This window comes from Armigeres subalbatus, chromosome 1 (genome assembly GCF_024139115.2).
Source record: "Armigeres subalbatus isolate Guangzhou_Male chromosome 1, GZ_Asu_2, whole genome shotgun sequence".
Classification (NCBI taxonomy): Eukaryota; Metazoa; Arthropoda; class Insecta; order Diptera; family Culicidae; genus Armigeres; species Armigeres subalbatus.
The window spans coordinates 37939237-37963979 of NC_085139.1; the positions used below are offsets into that span (position 1 = coordinate 37939237).

The 24743-nt window shown below is 41.8% G+C and overlaps 2 protein-coding genes across 12 annotated transcripts in view; one reads left to right on the forward strand and one right to left on the reverse strand.

Annotated features, from left to right (window-relative positions):
* Positions 1 to 24743, forward strand: part of LOC134224508 (peripheral plasma membrane protein CASK-like) — a 666907-nt gene that overhangs the window by 489909 nt on the left and 152255 nt on the right. For 8 of the 11 annotated variants that reach the window (XM_062703917.1, XM_062703880.1, XM_062703885.1 and 5 more), the window contains one exon: positions 24490 to 24516. The exons of the other annotated variants lie outside the window; for them this stretch is intronic. In XM_062703917.1, coding sequence (XP_062559901.1) covers positions 24490 to 24516 — 27 coding nt within the window. The remainder of the gene's footprint in view (positions 1 to 24489; positions 24517 to 24743) is intronic. 11 annotated transcript variants of the gene reach the window in all.
* LOC134208298 (alkaline phosphatase-like) lies at positions 11272 to 23717 on the reverse strand. The gene is made up of 8 exons (XM_062684315.1): positions 23377 to 23717; positions 22492 to 22829; positions 22113 to 22305; positions 21656 to 21828; positions 12612 to 12794; positions 12251 to 12419; positions 11770 to 11939; positions 11272 to 11688 (listed from the first exon to the last, which is right to left on the reverse strand). Exons 1-8 carry the CDS (start codon positions 23489 to 23491, stop codon positions 11347 to 11349), a joined length of 1683 nt encoding a protein of 560 aa, XP_062540299.1. The 5' UTR covers positions 23492 to 23717; the 3' UTR covers positions 11272 to 11346.

Genomic DNA, 24743 nt, shown 5'->3' on the forward strand with positions numbered 1-24743 from the left:
AGCCGGTAGAATTATGTCCTGCGCGCGTTCCCCCAGGTCCATCACCATACCGCCATCTTCGTCTGCCACATCGCCATTCAGGTGCTCTTCGTAGTGCTGCCGCCACCTTTGGATCACCTCACGCTCGTTCGTAAGAAGGTTCCCGTTTATGTTCTTACACATATCAGGCTGTGGCACGTGGCCCTTACGTGAACAGTTCAACTTCTCATAGAACTTTCGTGTGTTATTAACGCGGTACAGTGGCTCCGTCTCTTCACGGTCTCGATCTTCCTGCTGACGCTTTTTTCTCCGGAAAATCGAGTTTTGTCTGTTCCGCGCCTGTTTATATCGTGCCTCGTTCGCCCTCGTGCGGTGTTGCAGCAATCTCGCTTATGCTGCCCAATTTCCAATGCTAATCAAATTCAATTCTGAACATTCAGCAAATGATAACTGACTAAGCATTACACAAGATGCTCAGTACACCTGCGGAGACTTTTCCTCCAGTTTAACAAATATTCACAAATCCATGCATGCAGATAAGAATGACACCGTAACTGTAAGACTTCGAACTTCTGAACTGTTGTTTGAATAAATAAAAAAATGTTTACTTTAGGGAACGTATCGCGTAACGCGAGCAAAACGCAATTTGATGTGTGCTTATTCGCAGCAAACCTTGATAGTTATCGAAGTTTTTTTTTCTCTTAGTCTATTTTTCACAATATCGACTGTTTCAATATCTTCGACACCTCTGCATCACTGTAATTCACGATTTATATGTTCATTATGCACAATGATTGAACTCAAACACTTATGGAAAATATTTTTCATATTAGAAAGTAAAAACGCAAACGCGTACAACTACTTTATGAGCGAATTGATCTCAATTATTTTCAATAGTCTAAAGTTTCGTAGTTCTCCAGAGGATTGCCAGCCTAGGGCTGCAAGCCTCTTTAATCTATATACATAAAAATGAATTTCTGTCTGTCTGAACCTTATAGACTCCGAAACTACTGAGCCGATCGGTGTGGAAATTTGTATGCAGAGGTTTTTGGGGCCGGGGAAGGTTCTTAAGATGGTTAGGGGCTCCTCCCTCCTCTGGAAAGGGGGGCTTCCATACAAATGAAACAGAAATTTCTGCATAACTCGAGATCTAAGCAGAGAATAAATCAATTTTAGACGAAACGAAGTTCGTCGGGTCTGCTAATAAAGAATAAAAAAACCCAGATTAATCCACCTAGCGGTGATGATGCCTTTCTCGTGCGGTAAAAAATAGTATTTTGGCCATAACTACCAAGCCTATTGTCCGAACCGTCCAATTTTCAATAGGAATCAATGGGGCAGTATACTGCGTCGAATGCAGCCTGTTGTGAGGGAATCCGTTCAGGGTAAGTGCATTAAAAATGAGCTAGATTTTTTTACGCGCTTTTTTATGAGAGAAAGTATTTTGGCCATAACTACCAAACCCATCCTCCCATCCGTCCAATTTTCAATAGGAAACAATGGAGTAAGATACTGCGTCGAATGCAGCCTGTTGTGAGGGAATCCGTTTAGGGTAAGTGCATTAAAAGTGAGCTAGATTTTTTTACGCGCTTTTTTATGAGGAAAAGTATTTTGGCCATAACTTCCAAGCCCATAGTCCGATCCGGCCAATTTTCAATAGGAAACAATGGGGCAGTATACTGCGTCGAATGCAACCTGTTGCGAGTAAATTGGTTGAGGGTGAGTGCAAAAAAAGTGAGCTAAACTTTTTGCCCTTTTGGTGCGCACATACACACACACATACACACACACACACACGCACACACACACAGACATCACCTCAATTCGTCGAGCTGAGTCGATTGGTATATAACACTATGGGTCTCCGAGCCTTCTATAAAAAGTTTGTTTTTGGAGTGAACATATAGCCTTTACGTATACTTAGTATACGAGAAAGGCAAAAAGTTTCTTAGTCTATTCAATTAATTACTCAGAATATCCAAAAAGGAGGACATTTTAGTGGGAAAGGAGAACATCCGATTTTTATTAAAAAGAAGGGCATGCCCTCCTTTAGGATACCATATGGTCACCCTAAGTGAAGGCCGTCGGCGATGGTTACTGCAGAAAATTTATTCTCCGTGGTAGCGACTGCAGTCATTCAGCGGTTGAAAAATTGTGTTGCCATAGTTGAAAAGGGCCCTCCTTAGCCATGCAGTAAGACGCGCCCCCCTAGCCATCCGGAAAAATATATTTCAATGCATTTTTATTATTTCCATCCTACTTTTGAATGGATCCTGTGAAAACCTTCAAATCTGTGCATTAGTCTCGGGAAAAAAGTCGTCCTGGAAGGGTTAATGTGATTTATATAAAACCATAACGCTTAGTGTGGGATATCATATAATTCCTGATCTTTAAAAATACATATATCAAAATATTCTCTCTGTACAGCGACGCCAACGAAATGGTTGGTTTGATGAGGAGTGCCAGCGAGTGACGGACGAGAAAAATGTTTCTAGGAGTCGAATGCTAGTTGCTCGTACCCGTTCAAACAGAGAGCAGTACAGTGTAGCAAGGGCAGAAGAGAAACGAATCCACCGCGAAAAAAAGGCAACACGAAGAGAGTGTGATAGCTGAAGCGCAGGAGAAAATGGATAGAATCGATATGCGGAGGTTTTATGCAACTGTCAATGGTGCGCGGCATAAGACTGCGCCAGTGCCCGCCATGTGCAATGACCGAGAGGGGAATTTGCTGACAGACAAGACTATGGTGGCAGCCAGGTGGAAGGAGCACTTCGAAGATTTGTAGAAAGGTGAAAATGAAGGTGTATTAAGGAGCAGGATGGTCATAGTCGGCGTCGGTCAAGCTGTGGAACCACCAATGAGCTGTGGCAGATATTGTCCGAACATGGTTTTCCGACGAAACTGATTAGACTGATACGTGCAACTCTGGATGGCTCGAAATCAAGTATTTGGATTGCAGACGAAGTGTCAACCTCGTCTGTGACCCTAGACGGATTGAAGCAGGGTGATGCACTTTCGAATTTATTGTTCAACATTGCACTCGAAGGAGCTATTAGGAGATCTGGCGTGCAGTGGAACGGCACTATCATCACACGGTGGAATATGCTCCTGGGTTTGCGAACGACATCGACCTTATTGCAATCGATCGCAGAGCAGTAGTGGCAGGTAGAGACAGGGGAAGACCTAGTGGTGTTGGTGCAGAGGTAGTGCTTGATGGGGATGTGTTTGAAGTTGTTGAAGAATTTGTTTACCTTAGAACGCTTGTGACATGTGACAATGACGTTTCCCGTGAAGTGAAAAGACGTATTGCTGCTGCGGATAGGGCCTTTTACGGATAACTTAACCAGCTTAGGTCCCGCAACATGCAGACGGAAACGAAATTGACGCATGAATCATGAGCTGTATCAAGTATACAAAGCAGAAAATATTGTGAATCGTATTAAATACGATAGACTTCAGTGGGCTGGTCACTTAGTGCGAATGTCGGAAGAAAGAATAGCGAAAACAATATTCAACAGAGAACCAGACAGGGGCCGGCAACTTCGTGGAAGGACACGAACACACTGGCTGGACGCGGTGGAATTGGACCTGGGGACCCTGAACGTTCGGGGAAACTGGAGGAACATCGCCCAAGACCGACGATTATGGAGCTCAACTATACGCCCGGCATAGGTGTATCGACGCTGTAGCCAACCAGGTATCCAGGTGGGTAGACGACTCGATCTTGTTCAATAACCGTTGAAAATAAAACCAGCTGTGTGTTTCAAATTAAAAGCACCAATGTCCAGTGTTCATTAGTAGTTGTTATTGCCATACACATTTTACAAATTTTGTAAATTTTTTACAACATTTAAAGAGTGGTTTTGTGTATTTTATTCATCGTTGGCGGACCTTCAATATCATAGTTCAACAAATTCTTTGCGTTTGGAAAACTTCCATCTCAGTTATTGCACACGAAGATCACTGGCGTATTCTTGCGACTCACACCATTGACATCCACTAAAAACTTTCTATGTTGAGGGAAAAAATGTGTTTTCATGCTCTACTCTAAACAGAAAACTTTTTATTTAGATTTTTTTATACTAATAAAAATCTTCTATATAAAGATGAATCTAAGAATTTTCCGTGCATTTAAGCTCTGTATATATCATCCAAAGAACAGCACTCCATTTCCCAATCGCTTTGCTTCGCGAAGACTTAGCCCAAACGCCCAACCCATTTTGAACAAGTATTCAAAAGGAAAATTCTACTTATGAACTTCTTGGTACTCTCTCCCTGCATTCTCCCTTGTTGGTCTATAGGTACAGTGCATCCCACTTCAACAATTGGCAGCAGCCAGCAGCGCCAGTAGTAGCACTCCGGTGCAGCGAAACTGCCTCCGGCAACGGCAAAACTACTGGCAGAAATCATGCCGCGCTGGGAACGAAATAAAACTTAACTTCGGTGATCGAATTACAAGCATTGAAGTTTTTCCCGACAGCAAATAAAGCCACTCAATTGTTCGGAGGAAATCAATTTTCCGAAGTTAGTTCGTTTTGGTTGGCCCGATTTCTTCGGAAAGTTGCTGCAGCGGCCGACGCCGCCACCAACACCACCACCACCACATAATAAATATTCATAAGCAATTACACAGTACGGGGTCGCATTACGAAATGGTTTGCAAACGATACAAATTTGCCCGGGCACGGTGATACATTTTGTATAAACTGAAACATAAACGCCACACAGATAAATATGGGCTTTCTATGAAAAACAAATCGAATGAGAGATAAAAATATCAATTGTTCAATTTTCCATTTATATTATAATATTATTTTTCAATTTTCCGCTTATTAAATTTTTATGAACTTTTTATTGTAAATCTTTAAAATTTCAAATTTTTTTTTAAATTTTTTTTTCTGTTTTATGTTTTATTAATTCAAATTCAATAATTCTTAATTCACATAATTTTACATTATTTTCTTTTCGTAAATAAAGCAGAGGATGTTACAATTTATTATGGGAGTTTTACTGCACTGACGTTTTTTTTCCCTCCAAACAATCATTTCGATAATCGAGCAACGCGAGAGAAACTGCAAAAAGATGCGAACCACAGATAAAACTTTAGCCCATCGCTCAGAGAGCAGAAAGTTATCACCACTGTCTGCGCTGAAGGGATATATCTATAAATCAGAATAATTTATTATCGTCAAAATTTTCCAATTGACTGAAACTTTCATCGACGATTTTTCATCGCACCATTTTTTTTTTGTCTACTGCTGAACTTTCAATCCCAACAAAACGACGGAGTCGTTCACGAGAAAGCTTCCGAATGTTTAATCCTCCTGGTAAAGCTGTCTTCTGCGGTCACAGCATGGTCCAGAAAGTCGTCAACAGGGAAGCCGGAATTGAATTCGAAAATGCTAAACGATCGATGGTGGGTGGGTTATTTAAAATAGGGATTTGCAGTTCGTTGGTTTGGGCTGGACTGCGGGGACAGGAGGCAGACCTTGAAACAGCTGTAGAGATTTATGATATGGAAATTTTTACAAGAATGTTTCAGATGAAAACGTATCGTTCGATGCCCTAGTTGCATCACAATAACTTGGAAACCAAGTTTGAGCAAGACAGATAAAGTTTAAACTTGTTGCCTTTTAGGGAATCAGTTTATTTATATCGTTTTTCTTTTTAAATTTAAATTTAGTTTTGGAAGCAATGCACAATTTTTCCTGAGCCTGATCCTTTTTATATAAGATTTATTATTTAATTGAATTTTTTAGTACCAAAGGATCAATAATTAGTTCAAATATGAATTTATGCGACCGTTCTGGAGCCTTGGTTCATTTTCAACCCACAATGCACAATGTGTAACTCTCAACCTACCAACATGTATGAAGGAGCCCGAATTCTATTTTAAATACAATAGGATCTCTAATTACAGCCACTCTTCATTGTAATTGTGTGGCTTGTAAGTGCGATAAGTGCTTGGGAAAGTTTGTACCGACGATTGCTATTCTGGAAAAATTGGACAGTATTGTTAGATTCAAATATAAATTATGCAAAACCAAATGGATAAACAACAACTCATGCTGCATCGCAGAAACCATTACGTCCATTACACTTTTCGTTGCGTTTGATAGCGATGGTAGACAGCAATGTAAGAGGATTTACTGAACCAAGTTCTGATGATTACTTTTTTCTTGTTTCGTTCGAATTGAATCCTCGCATTCTCCTCGTATCTATCCACCGTGTCTGGAGAAAGCAGCACGCAATTTCCAGCCCATCCATCCGCTTCCCATCTCTTAATATTTACGATAATCACCCGTGCAAAAGCAAACCGCGAAAGCCTCCATCCAACTTATCCCTGATGGTCGATCCTCTGCTCCGCCGACTGTTCCAACTTCGCCGTTCGGCTCTTTCCCATCCATACATTATTGCGTCCGGCATTCCGAAATACCGAAAAAATAGTGAGATCTACGACAAACTACTCTGGCAGCTTGCATTAACAACGACAACGACGCCGTCGAAAGCCGAAGAGTTAGCAACAACAACGATAGATCCCATAGATTCGACCGCTGCTGGACGCACCCGGCCGGGCCGGACCTCATCTGGCGTATTGCAGTGAAAACTATTTCCATATTTCGCATTTAATCCCCGGTTGCACACATTTTTCCCATCCGCACAACGGAGCCTCAATAAAGCCACCGGCCGCCGTTGTTGGAGGAGTTCCGTTCGAGGGCCTTGGCAACGTTACCTTTATACGGCTAGTTTTATCCACTATAGGTACTGGACGAAAGGCATTGGCTTATGGCTCTCGGTGGACGCATTCGCATGCGGTGGATTGCGAGATGAAGGATTTCCTCCGCCCTTTTCTGGATGTTGGGAAATTGTTTAAGCGCTGCTGTTGGCTGACTCGCCCGGCTGTACACGACACAGGGGAAAGTTTGTTTTTGGTTTTAATAGTGACGGCTTCTGCTCGGGGATGCGAATCGGTCAAAATCTCATTAATGGCCCGAAATGCATGAGAATGATGAAACTGAAATGTGGAGTGTTCAAATTGGGCGCGAAATATGAAAAGTTTTGCTTCTGCGAAAGAGAGTATATGCAATTAGTTCCTTTGGTGTGGTAGAAAAGGTGGTGGTTTGGATAGAGGTACGGAATGCGCTGGTCAGTGGCATAGTGTATAGTTTTCGATAACCCTTCGGAGATTGCCACCAACTCGCTCTAGGCTTATATCAGCCACATAAAAGATTATAGCCTTACATGACTTATTGCGTTTGAGAAATTTCAGAAAATACCGAAATCCCCTAATTTATTTCACACAGGAGACAATCTTTATCCAAAAATGCTGTGTTTCTCCAGTTTAGTGAGGTAGACCATGCATTGCAAAATGGGGCAGTTGGTGAGTAAGCATTCTTTTGTAATCCGACACTTTTCACTGGTATTCTATTTGTGTAAATTTAACTCCAGATAATTAATTACGCGGGTGATATAATAATGTATCATCACGAGTTAAATATAAATTAAGTTCGATGCGGAAAATGAATTGTAATCATAGAGAATAATTGATTCACAGTGTCTATGGACGAGCCGACGAAAGGGAAACTTCTATTAAAAGTTTCACACTAATCTCCATATGTATGGCATTTGAAAAATAATCTCCTGTATTCTTTGATCTATAGACGACCTCTGCTCTGCAAGCAAATCTGATTTATCACACAAAAACTTGTATTCATTCTCTGATTCGTTCTGTCAACTATTGTTTAATTAATCCCCTTTTTCATTTGTGCCACCTCAGTAACGTGAATAATTAGCTCCCCATTTACTGTAATTAAACTGACCTCTCGTGCAGTGCCACGTCGCCTTCCTCCCGCACGTAGCCATTTAGTGTCATCGCTACCACGCGTCGCCTCGTCCCTCCCGGTTGACCACCACGTCTTTCTTTGATGTAATGCAAATTGTTGTAAAGGGCGACACAGCGAGGGAAAAAGAGTCCCAAGCAAACCATTAAACGGCATCGAGCGCAAAGACAAAACCGACCAACGGCGCGAGACCGCTGCTCCCGCTCGGAAAGGTCGTCAATCTTCAATAGTTTCGTTCAACTTCTGCTCTGCTCACAACTCTTTGGTTCGAAGTTGTGCCCACCATTCCCCAACGCAGTGCAATGGTTTGAAAGGGTTCGTGATCTTTTTGTCTTTTCCATTTGCGGCACAAAGCTGCCGAGGCTGCTGCTGCCATGCGGGAGTGCGGAATAATTAATTCCAGCTTAAGCACACAATTGCAATCATTTATTTAAAGTATGGACGTCATTGGTGGAAGGAAAAATTTTGTCCGGAAGGGAAAAAAGTGGAAAATTATTGCGGCGGGCATGCAGAGGTGTCAGTGCTCAGGGTTTGGTGAGTCAACAATCGAAACAAGGTCTAGCCGATTCGATACGGATTTTTTCACCGTATTTTAATATAAATTTTGGACATACTGCTTCAAAAACGGATGCAAACTATGAAGAAGTAAAAATATGGGGGAAAATGAGATCTTTTAGGGCTTCCTAACCTTACTTGAGTTCAGATCTTGATGATCCACATGAAAGACAAAGCGTTTTGTGGGGCCTCAATCCTAGTTTGAAGTTGGCAATTCTACTTGAGATATAATTAAACTATTTTTTATCAAACCACGGTGTTACCACATCAACGGTACTCCAAACTATTTTTGAGTTAAAACTTCGGAGCTCTACAAGATCAACAGAGTGGTTCATAGGTTCCCGAGCTTGTGTGTGGTTGGAGAAGCCCCATGGCCATGGGACACCATTACACCAGTATATAAAAAACACAACATTCCCAGAATATCTACGGTACTCCAAACCCTTTCTTGAAAACAGATTTCGGAAGTCTATAAGACAAACATAGGGATCCATAGGGTCTCGAGCTTGTGAGTTAGTTTGATAAACCCCATGGGATATCATCATATCACCATATCTACGGTACTCCAAACCATTCTTGAGTTCAGATATTGGAGATCTAAAAGACCAGCAGAATGATTCAAAGGTTCGAGATAGGGAACACATTTCTTTTTGGCCAAATGCCGTTTAGCCGAACAGTTACAATTTGTTTCCTTATTGAGTGAAGTGAGATCTTCGAAGTGAATGGTGAACGACGAGAAACGGCTCTTGAAAGGAGGCTTTTGAGCCTCTTGAAAGGATGCTTCCGAGCCTCTTGAAAGGAGGCTTCCGAGCCTCTTGAAAGGAGGCTTCCGAGCCTCTTGAAGGAGGCTTCCGAGCCTCTTGAAAGGAGGCTTCCAAGCCTCTTGAAAGGAGGCTTCCAAGCCTCTTGAAAGGAGGCTTCCGAGCCTCTTGAAAGGAGGCTTCCGAGCCTCTTGAAAGGAGGCTTCCGAGCCTCTTGAAAGGAGGCTTCCGAGCCTCTTGAAAGGAGGCTTCCGAGCCTCTTGAAATGTCTGAGCCTCTTGAAAGGAGGCCTGAGCCTCTTGAAAGGAGGCTTCTGAGCCTCTTGAAAGGAGGCTTCTGAGCCTCTTGAAAGGAGTCTTCTGAGCCTCTTGGAAGGAGGCCTGAGCCTCTTGGAAGGAGGCTTCTGAGCCTCTTGGAAGGAGGCTTCTGAGCCTCTTGGAAGGAGGCCTGAGCCTCTGGAAGGAGGCTCTGAGCCTCTTGGAAGGAGGCTTGAGGCCTCTTGGAAGGAGGCTTGAGCCTCTTGGAAGGAGGCTTCCGAGCCTCTTGGAAGGAGGCTTCTGAGCCTCTTGGAAGGAGGCTTCTGAGCCTCTTGGAAGGAGGCTTCTGAGCCTCTTGGAAGGAGGCTGCTGAGCTCTTGAAGGAGGCTTTCAGGGCCTCTTAAAAGGAGGCTTCCTGAGCCTCTTGAAAGGAGGCTGGAGCCTCTTGAAAGGAGGCTCTGAGCCTCTTGAAAGGAGGCTTCTGAGCCTCTTGAAAGCAGGCTTCTGAGGCCTCTTGAAAGGAGGCTTCTGAGCCTCTTGAAAGGAGGGTTCTGAGCCTCTTGAAAGGAGGGTTCTGAGCCTCTTGAAAGGAGGCTTCGAGCCTCTTGAAAGGAGGCTTCTGAGCCTCTTGAAAAGAGGCTTCTGAGCCTCTTGAAAGGAGGCTTCTGAGCCTCTTGAAAGGAGGCCTGAGCCTCTTGAAAGGAGGCTTCTGAGCCTCTTGAAAGGAGGCTTCTGAGCCTCTTGAAAGGAGGCTTCCGAGCCTCTTGAAAGGAGGCTTCCGAGCCTCTTGGAAGGAGGCTTCCGAGCCTCTTGGAAGGAGGCTTCCGAGCCTCTTGGAAGGAGGCTTCCGAGCCTCTTGAAAGGAGGCTTCCGAGCCTCTTGAAAGGAGGCTTCCGAGCCTCTTGGAAGGAGGATTTCGAGCCTTTTGAAAGGAGGATTTATGGGATTTCGAATTTTGAATTTTTTCGCAGACTAAAATTGCGGTTCAAGTTTAGCTCACTTTTTGGTACAACCGATAAGGTGCATCATGATATTACATTCCAACCAATAAAAATGAGAATTGCGAACTCAAATAAAGCTTGTCCACTCCTAAAAATAGTGGGGACATCGAAGATCTTCTTGTTGATCGATTTGAATATTAAGATCGGAATTCAAGGTCTGTTTGGAGTGTCGTAGATATTGAAATAAATTGTTTACATCGCTGGACAGGACCAGGATTTTAGCATAACGCACTTTAAAATAGTTAACCAGAATATGGTGAAGTATGGTGTTTATTCCTTAGAACATCAAAATTGCAACTCAATGATAATTTGTATGCTTCAGATCGTCCTATTGCCCATAACCTGACCTGTTCAATATTTTTCCTGAATGGAACAATTAATTTTGGACATTTTTGCTGCAGAAAGCAAGACTCTATCTCTTGAAACCGATTTTTGACAGCTGATTTTCGTCTTGGGTCATACATGCCCAATCCCATTGAATCGGCTATAGGAGATGTTTGGCTGAGTGCCTTCTGGTATTTGGTGACATTTGATTTCTACCTCCTTAAAATAATATGAATGTCATCAGACCAGAAAATGAACCCCAAAGAGTGCTAAGCATTTTTGGTGTGAATCCAGTTCATTGCTATGGCGAAACTAAATATCGATGCAGGATTGCACTCTCTCGTTTATGGTTACTTGAAAGGCAACTGGAACTAGATTCAAATAACGACTTTTACACCCCAGCGCAAACGTCTGGCTACGCTCAAGTCCATCAAAGAATTACACGAATGAACGGGCGCAAGAAGCAAAGAAGGCAAATTAAATTTCCTCGGGTTGAAGTTTTCCTAGTGGGAAGTCATGATAATGCGAAACAAAGATGGTTTAGTTTCCCTGTGTGTATGATAAATTGGATTTATTCTTTCTGAGATTCGTTACTTTCGGTCGTCATGAGGGGTGGCAAGGGTTGGAGTCACTGATCACCACAGGCGGTTCGTCCCGACCCGATACAGGCTGCGTAAGCCATACCATGCGGAATGAAGTTCTGCTCGTAGGTACCCGAGAACAGGTGGGACCAGGGACCGCTGGCAAACACGGCCACGTCATCCCCGCCGTGCGTCTCCAGACTCAGCGGGACGGTGCTGGGGAATTTGAAGCCCTTTTCGTGCATATTCACCTGGTCCAGATTTAACCGGCCATCTCGGTCCACGTTGCGCTCGTACCCCGGTCCATTGGCGTAGCTGATGGTGGCGTAAGGTAGACTATCATCCGCATGCTGCCCGTTGTTGATACCGAGAATGTCGTTGCGTCGACTCTGCAATCAATGGAAAATTTGATTCTCGCTCGAGATAAGCGGCCAAACAATTCAATCTCGTCGCACAGAACAAGCACTCACCGAGTATCCACTCATGGTCATGGTATGGGAATGGTCCGCTGTGACTACAATCAGCGTGTCCTCGAGCGATGTCCTCCGACGAGCGAGCTCGATTGCTTTGGCAAATTCGACCGTCTCATCGAAAGCCCTCACAGGCTGGGTATAATGATGGCCATGGTCAATACGTCCTCCTGTGGGTGGTAGACGAAGTCACAATCGTCAATCGGGTTATCTTGCTTTGAACCACATGAATCGCATTCGGTGGTGCAAGAACAAAGTACATTGGCTCAGTGGTTTCCAATCATTGTTTTGCGTCTCAAATCGTTTGAAGATAAGTTCAATATTTCCATTTGAAGATGGAGAATCATGTTTGAGCATTGTCGGATTCAACCAAAAAAATGTCGGATCCATGAAGGAATATTATCTCGATAGTGCTCTCGAAAGTCTACATCCTACCCCAACCTACCAATCAACCAACAAATAGCTCCGAAAAGTCACGTACCTTCCACAAAGAGAAAATAGCCCCGATGGTTACTGTCCCGTTCCAGCACATCCAGCGCCTTGCCGACCATTTCCTCCAGTGTTGGTATCACCTTGGCATCGGCATCAATATGGTACGGAAGATGATTTGCATCGAATAGACCCAGCAAGTGCTCGGTGTCTTCGCCAACCTGAAACACCATCAAGAACGAGTTAAGTCGCCCGATGAACGCAGAGAAGAAGCAAACAACATCGAATTATTGGTAATGAATAACAATGACCACGTGTTTGGGTCAGCATAAAAAGGCAAACATTTGTCTGTCGGTTACGAGTTTTTGGCACAATTGACTTTTAGAGTTATGTGACTAGGCACGCTTAGTTACCTCCAATAATTCATCACGATTCTGAACGTATAATGCCGCTCTTTCTCCCCCGCTATGATGCGAACGCTTGTGATGAAGCCAATGTTTGATTAGATCGTTGCCATCGGTTCGGCGCCCGGGAATACCTTCGACGTCAGTGCTGGTGTTCGGGTAGAACTCACGGCGTCCGCCGCCCATTATTACCTGTAAGAAAGGGAATGATGAATATTTTGAGACATTTGGAGAGAGCATATAGGAACTAAGGCGGCCAAAATTAATCCAATTAAATTTGAGTATTTCATTTCGTAAATTAATAAGGATTTCACATGAAAGAAAATAATTGTCGACGAAATCCAGAAAGCATTTCGGCATGAATTTGGAAGGCATTTGAGCAGAAATGCGATAAATATTTCACTGTCTCAAATCCTGAAAAGGATTTGTCTCAAATCCTGACAAAAATTTGCTTCAAATCCTGACAATGATTTGCTTCAAATCCTGACAATGATTTGCTTCAAATCCTGACAATGATTTGTCTTAAATCCTGACAAGGATTTGGCTAAAATCCTGACAAGGATTTGTCACAAATCCTGGACAATATTTGTCTCTAATCCTGACAAGGATTTGTCTCAAACCCTGACAATGATTTGTCTTTAATCATGATAAAAATATTTGTCTCAAATCCTGACAAGGATTTGTCTTAAATCATGACAAGGATTTTTCTTGAATCCTGACAAGAATTTGTCTCTAATCCGGACAAAGATTTGTCTCAAATCCTGACAAAGATTTGTCTCAAATCCAGACAGGGTTTTGTCTCAAATCTGGACAAGGATTTGTCTCAAAATCTGACAAGAATTTGTCTCATATCCTGATAAGGATTTTGTCTCATATCCTAACAAGGACAGGGATTTGTCTCAAATACGAACAGGGATTTGTCTAAAATTCTGACAAAAATTTGTCTCAAATCCGGATAGGGATTTGTCCCAAATTCTGAAAAGGATTTGTCTCAAACCCTGACAAGAATTTGTCTCATATTCTGACAAAAAAATGTTTCAAATCCTGACAAGAATCTAAAAAGGATTTGTCTCGAATCCGAAAAAGTATTTGTCTCAAATTCTGACAAGGATTTGTCTCAAATCCTGCAAAAGGATTTGTCTCAAATCTTGCCAAGGTCTTGTCTTAAATCCTGAAAAGGATTTGTCTCAATTCCGGATAGAGATTTGTCTCAAATCAGGACAGGGATTTGTCTCATATCCTGACAAGGATTTGCCTCAAATCCTGTCAAGGATTTGTCTCAAATCCTGACAAAGATTTGCTTCAAATCCTAACAATGATTTGTCTTTAATCCTGACAAGGATTTGTCTCAAATCCTGACAAGGATTTGGCTAAAATCCTGACAAGGATTTGTCACAAATCCTGAAAAATATTTGTCTCTAATCCTGACAAGGATTTGTCTCAAACCCTGACAATGATTTGTCTTTAATCTTGACAAGGATTTGTCTTAAATCATGACAAGGATTTGTCTCAAATCCTGACAAGGATTTGTCCCAAATCCTGACAAGGATTTGTCCCAAATTTGGAAAGGGGTTTGTCTCAAATCCGAACAAGGGTTTGCCTCAAATCCAGACAGACGTTTGTCTCAAATCCAGACAGGGATTTGTCCCAAATCCGGACAGAAATTTGTTCCAAATCCGGATTTTGTTTCATTTTTTTTCAAGGATTTGTCTCAAATCCGGACAGGGATTTCTATCAAATCCGAAAAGGAATTTGTCTCAAATCCTGGCAAGGATTTTCCTAAAATCCTGACAAGGATTTGAATCAAATCCTGACAAGATTATTCCTCAAATCCTGACAAGGCTTTGTTTCAATTCCTGACAAAGATTTGTCTCAAATCCTGATAAGGATTTGTTTCAAATCCTGACAAGGATTTGTCTCAAATCCTGACGAATGATTTCTTTGAAATCCTGACAAGGATTTGTCTCAAATCCTGACAAGGATTTGTCTCAAATCCTAACAAGGATTTGTCTCAAATCCTAACAAGGATTTGTCTCAAATCCTAACAAGGATTTGTCTCAAATCCTAGCAAGGATTTGTCTCAAATCCTAGCAAGGATTTGTCTCAAATCCTAGCAAGGATTTGTCTCAAATCCTAGCAAGGATTTGTCTCAAATCCTAGCAAGGATTTGTCTCAAATCCTGGTAAGGATTTGTCTCAAATCCTGGTAAGGATTTGTCTCAAATTCTGGTAAGGATTTGTCTCAAATTCTGGTAAGGATTTGTCTCAAATCCTGGTAAGGATTTGTCTCAAATCCTGGTAAGGATTTGTCTCAAATCCTGGTAAGGATTTGTCTCAAATCCTGGTAAGGATTTGTCTCAAATCCTGGTAAGGATTTGTCTCAAATCCTGGTAAGGATTTGTCTCAAATCCTGGTAAGGATTTGTCTCAAATCCTGGTAAGAATTTGTCTCAAATCCTGGTAAGAATTTGTCTCAAATCCTGGTAAGGATTTGTCTCAAATCCTGGTAAGGATTTGTCTCAAATCCTGGTAAGGATTTGTCTGAAATCCTGGGAAGGATTTGTCTGAAATCCTGGGAAGGATTTTTCTCAAATCCTGGCAAGGATTTGTCTCAAATCCTGGTAAGGATTTGTCTCAAATCCTGGCAAGGATTTGTCTCAAATCCTGGCAAGGATTTGTCTCAAATCCTGGCAAGGATTTGTCTCAAATCCTGGCAAGGATTTGTCTCAAATCCTGGCAAGGATTTGTCTCAAATCCTGGCAAGGATTTGTCTCAAATCATGGCAAGGATTTGTCTCAAATCCTGGCAAGGATTTGTCTCAAATCCTGGCAAGGATTTGTCTCAAATCCTGGCAAGGATTTGTCTCAAATCCTGGCAAGGATTTGTCTCAAATCCTGGCAAGGATTTGTCTCAAATCCTGGCAAGGATTTGTCTCAAATCCTGGCAAGGATTTGTCTCAAATCCTGGTAAGGATTTGTCTCAAATCCTGGTAAGGATTTGTCTCAAATCCTGGCAAGGATTTGTCTCAAATCCTGGCAAGGATTTGTCTCAAATCCTGGCAAGGATTTGTCTCAAATCCTGGCAAGGATTTGTCTCAAATCCTGGCAAGGATTTGTCTCAAATCCTGGCAAGGATTTGTCTCAAATCCTGGCAAGGATTTGTCTCAAATCCTGGCAAGGATTTGTCTCAAATCCTGGCAAGGATTTGTCTCAAATCCTGGCAAGGATTTGTCTCAAATCCTGGCAAGGATTTGTCTCAAATCCTGGCAAGGATTTGTCTCAAATCCTGGCAAGGATTTGTCTCAAATCCTGACAAGGATTTTTCTCAAATCCTGGCAAGGATTTTTCTCAAATCCTGGCAAGGATTTTTCTCAAATCCTGGCAAGGATTTGTCTCAAATCCTGACGAAGATTTGTCTCAAATCTTGACGAAGATTTGTCTCAAATCTTGACAAAGATTTGTATCAAATCCTGACGAAGAATTTCTCTCAAATCCTGACAAGGATTTCTCTCAAATCCTGACAAAAATTTGTCTCAAATCCTGTCAAGGTTTTGTCTTAAATCCTGACAAGGATTTGTCTCAAATCCTGACAAGGATTTGTCTCAAATCCTGACAAGGATTTGTACCAAATCCTGACAAGGATTTGTTTTAACTCCTGACAAGGATTTGTCTCAAATCCTAACAAGGATTTGTCTCAAATCCTGACGAAGATTTGTCTCAAATCTTGACAAAGATTTGTCTCAAATCCTGACGAAGGATTTCTCTCAAATCCTGACGAAGGATTTCTCTCAAATCCTGACAAGGATTTGTCTCAAATCCTGACGAATGATTCCTCTCAAATCCTGACTAAGATTTCTCTCAAATCCTGACAAGAATTTGTTTCAAATCCTTACAAGGATTTGTCTCAAATCCTGGCAAGGATTTGTCTCAAATCCTGACAAGGATTTGTCTCAAATCCTGACAAGGATTTGTCTCAAATCCTGACAAGGATTTGTCTCAAATCCTGACAAGGATTTGTCTCAAATCCTGACAAGGATTTGTCTCAAATCCTGACAACCATTTATTGCAAATCCTGACGAAGATTTGTCTCAAATCCTGACGAAGATTTGTCTCAAATCCTGACGAAGATTTGTCTCAAATCCTGACGAAGATTTGTCTCAAATCCTGACGAAGATTTGTCTTAAATCCTGACGAAGATTTGTCCCAAATCCTGGGATGGATTTGTTTCAAATCCTGGTAGGGATTTGTTTCAAATCCTGGTAAGGATTTGTTACAAATCATGGTAAGGCTTTGTTTCAAATGCTGGTAAGGATTTGTTTCAAATCCTGGAAAGGATTTGTTTCAAATCCTGGTTAGGATTTGCTTCAAATCCTGGTAAGAATTTGTCTCAAATCCTGACAAGGATTTGTCTTAAATCCTGGCAAGGATTTGTCTTAAATCCTGACAAGGATTTGACTCAAATCCTGACAACGATTTCTCTCAAATCCTGACAAGGATTTCTCTCAATTCCTGACAAGGATTTGTCTTACATACTGGCGAAGGATTTGTCTCAAATCCTGGCAAGGATTTGTCTCAAATCCTGGCAAGGATTTGTCTCAAATCCTGACGAGGATTTGTCTCAAATCCTGACAAGGATTTGTCTCAAATCCTGACAAGGATTTGTCTCAAATCCTGACAAGGATTTGTCTCAAATCCTGACAAGGATTTGTCTCAAATCCTGACGAAGATTTGTCTCAAATCTTGACAAAGATTTGTATCAAATCCTGACGAAGAATTTCTCTCAAATCCTGACAAGGATTTCTCTCAAATCCTGACAAAAATTTGTCTCAAATCCTGTCAAGGTTTTGCCTTAAATCCTGACAAGGATTTGTCGCAAATCCTGGCAAGGATTTGTCTCAAATCCTGACAAGGATTTGTCTCAAATCCTGACAAGGATTTGTCTCAAATCCTGACAAGCATTTATTGCAAATCCTGACGAAGATTTGTCTCAAATCCTGACGAAGATTTGTCTCAAATCCTGACGAAGATTTGTCTCAAATCCTGACGAAGATTTGTCTTAAATCCTGACGAAGATTTGTCCCAAATCCTGGGATGGATTTGTTTCAAATCCTGGTAGGGATTTGTTTCAAATCCTGGTAAGGATTTGTTACAAATCATGGTAAGGCTTTGTTTCAAATGCTGGTAAGGATTTGTTTCAAATCCTGGAAAGGATTTGTTTCAAATCCTGGTTAGGATTTGCTTCAAATCCTGGTAAGAATTTGTCTCGAATCCTGACAAGGATTTGTTTCAAATCCTGGCAAGGATTTGTCTTAAATCCTGACAAGGATTTGACTCAAATCCTGACAACGATTTCTCTCAAATCCTGACAAGGATTTCTCTCAATTCCTGACAAGGATTTGTCTTACATCCTGGCGAAGGATTTGTCGCAAATCCTGGGAAGGATTTTTCTCAAATCCTGGCAAGGATTTGTCTCAAATCCTGGTAAGGATTTGTCTCAAATCCTGGCAAGGATTTGTCTCAAATCCTGGCAAGGATTTGTCTCAAATCCTGACAAGGATTTGTCTCAAATCCTGACAAGGATTTGTCTCAAATCCTGACAAGGATTTGTCTCAAATCCTGACAAGCATTTATTGCAAATCCTGACGAAGATTTGTCTCAAATCCTGACGAAGATTTGTCTTAAATCCTGACGAAGATTTGTCTCAAATCCTGACGAAGATTTGTCTTAAATCCTGACGAAGATTTGTCCCAAATCCTGGGATGGATTTGTTTCAAATCCTGGTAGGGATTTGTTTCAAATCCTGGTAAGGATTTGTTACAAATCATGGTAAGGCTTTGTTTCAAATGCTGGTAAGGATTTGTTTCAAATCCTGGAAAGGATTTGTTTCAAATCCTGGTAAGGATTTGCTTCAAATCCTGGTAAGAATTTGTCTCGAATCCTGACAAGGATTTGTTTCAAATCCTGGCAAGGATTTGTCTTAAATCCTGACAAGGATTTGACTCAAATCCTGACAACGATTTCTCTCAAATCCTGACAAGGATTTCTCTCAATTCCTGACAAGGATTTGTCTTACATCCTGGCGAAGGATTTGTCGCAAATCCTGGGAAGGATTTTTCTCAAATCCTGGCAAGGATTTGTCTCAAATCCTGGTAAGGATTTGTCTCAAATCCTGGTAAGGATTTGTCTCAAATCCTGGCAAGGATTTGTCTCAAATCCTGGCAAGGATTTGTCTCAAATCCTGACAAGGATTTGTCTCAAATCCTGACAAGGATTTGTCTCAAATCCTGACAAGGATTTGTCTCAAATCCTGACAAGCATTTATTGCAAATCCTGACGAAGATTTGTCTCAAATCCTGACGAAGATTTGTCTCAAATCCTGACGAAGATTTGTCTCAAATCCTGACGAAGATTTGTCTTAAATCCTGACGAAGATTTGTCTTAAATCCTGACGAAGATTTGTCCCTAATCCTGGGATGGATTTGTTTCAAATCCTGGTAGGGATTTGTTTCAAATCCTGGTAAGGATTTGTTACAAATCATGGTAAGGCTTTGTTTCAAATGCTGGTAAGGATTTGTTTCAAATCCTGGAAAGGATTTGTTTCAAATCCTGGTTAGGATTTGCTTCAAATCCTGGTAAGAATTTGTCTCGAATCCTGACAAGGATTTGTTTCAAATCCTGGCAAGGATTTGTCTTAAATCCTGACAAGGATTTGACTCAAATCCTGACAACGATTTCTCTTAAATCCTGACAAGGATTTCTCTCAATTCCTGACAAGGATTTGTCTTACATCCTGGCGAAGGATTTGTCTCAAATCCTGGCAAAGATTTGTCTCAAATCCTGGCAAGGATTTGTCTCAAATCCTGGCAAGGATTTGTCTCAAATCCTGGCAAGGATTTGTCTCAAATTTTGGCAAGGATTTGTCTCAAATCCTGACAAGGATTTGTCTCAAATCCTGACAAGGATTTGTCTCAAATCCTGACAAGGATTTGTCTCAAATCCTGACAAGGATTTGTCTCAAATCCTGACAAGGATTTGTCTCAAATCCTGACAAGGATTTGTCTCAAATCCTGACAAGGATTTGTCTCAAATCCTGACAAGGATTTGTCTCAAATCCTGACAAGGATTGGTCTCAAATCCTGACAAGGATTTGTCTCAAATCCTGACAAGGATTTGTCTCAAATCCTGACAAGGATTTGTCTCAAATCCTGACAAGGATTTGTCTCAAATCCTGACAAGGATTTGTCTCAAATCCTGACAAGGATTTGTCTCAAATCCTGACAAGGATTTGTCTCAAATCCTGACAAGGATTTGTCTCAAATCCTGACAAGGATTTGTCTCAAATCCTGACAAGGATTTGTCTCAAATCCTGACAAGGATTTGTCTCAAATCCTGACAAGGATTTGTCTCAAATCCTGACAAGGATTTGTCTCAAATCCTGACAAGGATTTGTCTCAAATCCTGACAAGGATTTGTCTCAAATCCTGACAAGGATTTGTCTCAAATCCTGACAAGGATTTGTCTCAAATCCTGACAAGGATTTGTCTCAAATCCTGACAAGGATTTGTCTCAAATCCTGACAAGGATTTGTCTCAAATCCTGACAAGGATTTGTCTCAAATCCTGACAAGGATTTGTCTTAAATCCTGACAAGGATTTGTCTTAAATCCTGACAAGGATTTGTCTCAAATCCTGACAAGGATTTGTCTCAAATCCTGACAAGGATTTGTCTCAAATCCTGACAAGGATTTGTCTCAAATCCTGACAAGGATTTGTCTCAAATCCTGACAAGGATTTGTCTCAAATCCTGACAAGGATTTGTCTCAAATCCTGACAAGGATTTGTCTCAAATCCTGACAAGGATTTGTCTCAAATCCTGACAAGGATTTGTCTCAAATCCTGACAAGGATTTGTCTCAAATCCTGACAAGGATTGGTCTCAAATCCTGACAAGGATTTGTCTCAAATCCTGACAAGGATTTGTCTCAAATCCTGACAAGGATTTGTCTCAAATCCTGACAAGGATTTGTCTCAAATCCTGATAAGGATTTGTCTCAAATCCTGATAAGGATTTGTCTCAAATCCTGATAAGGATTTGTCTCAAATCCTGATAAGGATTTGTCTCAAATCCTGATAAGGATTTGTCTCAAATCCTGACAAGGATTTGTCTCAAATCCTGACAAGGATTTGTCTCAAATCCTGACAAGGATTTGTCTTAAATCCTGACAAGGATTTGTCTCAAATCCTGACAAGGATTTGTCTCAAATCCTGACAAGGATTTGTCTCAAATCCTGACAAGGATTTGTCTCAAATCCTGACAAGGATTTGTCTCAAATCCTGACAAGGATTTGTCTCAAATCCTGACAAGGATTTGTCTCAAATCCTGACAAGGATTTGTCTCAAATCCTGACAAGGATTTGTCTCAAATCCTGACAAGGATTTGTCTCAAATCCTGACAAGGATTTGTCTCAAATCCTGACAAGGATTTGTCTCAAATCCTGATAAGGATTTGTCTCAAATCCTGACAAGGATTTGTCTCAAATCCTGACAAGGATTTGTCTCAAATCCTGACAAGGATTTGTCTCAAATCCTGAAAAGGATTTGTCTCAAATCCTGACGAGGATTTGTCTCAAATTCTGACAAGGATTTGTCTCAAATCCTGACAAGATTTGTCCCAAATCCACAAATTCTGACAAGAGTTTGTTACAAATCATGCCATTGATTATTTTGAATTCATTTCATAGCTTTTTATATGAAACCGAAATTTTTTGTTTTAATTTTATCGCTCAGATAAGCCCCTGTTGTACTACGTAACAAAAGATATGTTCGGTGTCTCTATCAGTATTCAATATTGACTGATATTCACCACATTTTTTCTTACCACCTGTAAGATCGGTCTCTAATGGCTATTATGTCTTTTTTTATGTAGCATATGGCATTTGAACAGTGTCATTCTTCGCTCTCATTAAGCATATTTGACCATCAAATTTGCATATTTTGCTACCGAAGCAAACACACGTTAGCTATTTTTTTTTAGTTTGGGTGTTCGACCGATACGCACCTTCAGATGTCGTCCGACTTCCCCGTGGATCAGCTGAGTGGCAATGTCCGAGCAAATGTTTGGATCGAACCCGTCTTGCCGGACAGCAGCGTCGTTCTCCCAGTTGCGGTTGGCTACGTTCGCGTATACACCGGCTGGTGATGCATTGGTCACTTGAGTGTTGGTGACGAAACCTGTTTTTTTTTGTGGGTTGGTCGTATTTTAGATGCGGTCCAAGAAAGAATGAGTAAACAGAAAAATGGAAGTGTGTCAATTGATGTGCATTGAAGGTCATCAAATATTGAAATTTTATGAGCAATGAGTTTTGTATATCATTGGGAGAAAGGAGTGAAAATATTTGAATTCGGAGCAAGCATTGATGAATGATTGATGTAGGAGCAATTTAGCAAGAAACATCCGCTCCGCTTGATGTGGGATGACGGTTTAATTTTAGTTTTCGGTGTAGTTCTGCACGTACCGGTTGCCATTCCGTAGTCCTGCGCCCACTTTGCAATCGACTGCACATGATGGTCGGTGTTGTTCTGGGCCAAGCAATCCCCCAGAGGGGCAGCTGCCGACAGACCGATGGTTCCGTAGTTGGCTTTCACTCCCGCCAGATAAGCAGTGGCCGTGCAGGCAGAGTCCGCAACTTGCACATTGGCGCAGTACGTCTAGATATGCCGGATAGAATGGATCAAATCGCCACACGAGAAAATAGAGAATCGAGAAGGCAAATCCGATTACAACATCTTACTCTACAGTCAGTGCAGTGAACCGCAACCCCAACATCAACTTATTGAATTTTTCAGTGACCACATGAACGAACCAATATGGACCGAACGAATGAACGCACTCACTTTGGACAATCCGACGTAGGGAAATTTCTCGAATGACAACTCGGTGCTCTCATCCCCCAGGAAAACCCGGGTGGCTGCCAGCGTCGGAATGGAGAGCCCATCGCCCAGGAACAGAATGATGTTCTTGGCCACCTTGGTATTGAGTTGATTTTTGCCCAACTGCCGGGCCAACGTGCTCTGGGCGACGTTCCTCCAGTAGTCCTGGTGCCGCTCGATATCGGACGGCATGAACCGAAGTCTTGGCATCTTCCCCGAGGAACGCTTCTGCCTCGTTGCCGTCGTCATCGTTACTTCTTCTTCGAACATAAACGACTGTGGATGCATTTTCCGGTCGGGTTCTGAAAAGATGGGAAAGACGAAAATTGGCACTCTTGATGCAGGGTTTTCAGAGTTGGATTACAGTGAGGAATCGGATTCGTTGGTTGGCGGAATACGTTATCTTAATCCGTTGAAGATTAAATTTAGTTTAATTAACAATTTATTCAATCTCGTTCAATTTACTTTTGTTTGTTTCTTTGTCTTTCTCGTATCGGAAAACATTATATCATTTTTTATGATCTTAAAACACCATCGTTACTCAAAACCTCTATTGAATATTTTAGAAACCTTAAAAGGAGCTTTAATTCTGAAGAAAATCACGATTTTCAATTGGGTTGCTTTGCGTTATTCATTTTATCCAGTTTAGATAATTTTTCAATTTCAACACACTTCAGTTTAAACAGTGAAGACAGTGAATGCGTGAAACCCCGCACTATTGGAATTCCCACTGCACTTCACATTCCCTCCGTAATCAGTTCCTGCCGAAACCGCAACCACACAGAGTAGAGGACCCTCTTCCAACGAAAGCATCGTCTATTCTAAGAGCACACAGCACAGGGCGCTAACCTTCTTCCATCCCGGTTGCCGCACCGTCCACCACCTTCGCCACAACCTGCACCAACAGCAGCAGAACCAACGTCACCCGCACAGCACGACCGAAAGCGACGACGACGACGACCATTCTAGCTTTTGGACTTTCTTCCTCCCGCGCTGTTGCTGAACTTTGGAATTAATTCACAGTCCACCACAATGTGCGGACGAACAACGGTCGGAGTCTGCTGGGGTCCTCCCCAAGTGGCAGGCAACACAGAGCCGGAGATCTTCAGACGCGCGCACGCGGGTAACCGCAAAACTTGTTTTCAGCTGACTGAACTAAATTGCGGTTGGGCCGGTCGCTTTTATATTTTGATAACCCTTTTCGATGATAGCCGGGCCCAATAAGGTGCGTATGATTGGCACTGAACACCTTGCGAGGCGATGATGCTTCCGATGATGGTCTAGCTGACGAGATATGGGTTATTGTTCTCCGTTTCTACCTTCGTTACATCCTAAGAAAGGGTGTGGGAAATTGTTTGCTAATTTGTTGGTAGGCAATTTACTATCAGCATTATCTGTGTGCGATAACCACGATAAGACATATCGGGAAGCCGTCCAATTGGAATTTGAAAATGCCTTTAAAACATGAATTTAAAACGTGGGCCAACTGCTCAAAAATATGCAGAACACAATCCAATCGCTAAGAAGATTGACCTGTTGATAAACTTAAGAAGGGTTGAGTCTATTCGAACGGCCATCGATCGACACTGTCTTTCTTTTCTTCGTCCGTACCGTTAGTGAGAACCCATCAAAATGCGGGAAGGAATGTCTTCGGTGGTTCCGTGCGGTTTGCGGTTTGTTGAATAAAGACAACAGACAGGAAGGATTAATTATTCATACAGCACAAGGCATCCGGCTTCGTCGATTGGGGAGGGGCGATGTGTTTTGCGGTTCTAGCAAATGGATTGTTGTGGTTTGACAAGGTGCGTGTTTGATCACGCGTGTTCTGCAGTTGAGTTTTGGCTGGTTTTGGTTTTTGCTTTTGTTTTGATGTTGAAGATAACAAACTCCAGGGCGTTAAATTAGATTGTAAACATCATATCTATTTAATTGATAGTAATCCAGTGCTGTTTTTCTTTTCAGGTAAAGTCGTGTTGACGAGCACCAGTAGTAAGTATTTATTTCTGTTTTATTAACATAACTCATCGCATCCACGGTTCTCAGAATTTAATTAAATAGGCCCTTGGAGCACCACTCCCACTGTTCCAGAGCAAAAAATGCTGGGACTCCACATTCTTAGAAACTCCTTCATGATGATTTCATTTAAAAATACTCCAGTCTAATTGAACACAAGCATTTAATAACGCGAACTCAGATATTATTTGGTTGAAAGCTCT

Coding starts and splice junctions, on each gene's coding strand:
- LOC134208298 (XM_062684315.1), bottom strand. CDS start 23,491: ATGGTCGTCGTCGTCGTCGCTTTCGGTCGTGCTGTGCGGGTGACGTTG. Junction 12,795..21,655: donor AAGTCGGACGACATCTGAAG/GTGCGTATCGGT, acceptor CCTTTCTTACAG/GTAATAATGGGCGGCGGACG. Junction 11,940..12,250: donor CTATTTTCTCTTTGTGGAAG/GTACGTGACTTT, acceptor TACCACCCACAG/GAGGACGTATTGACCATGGC.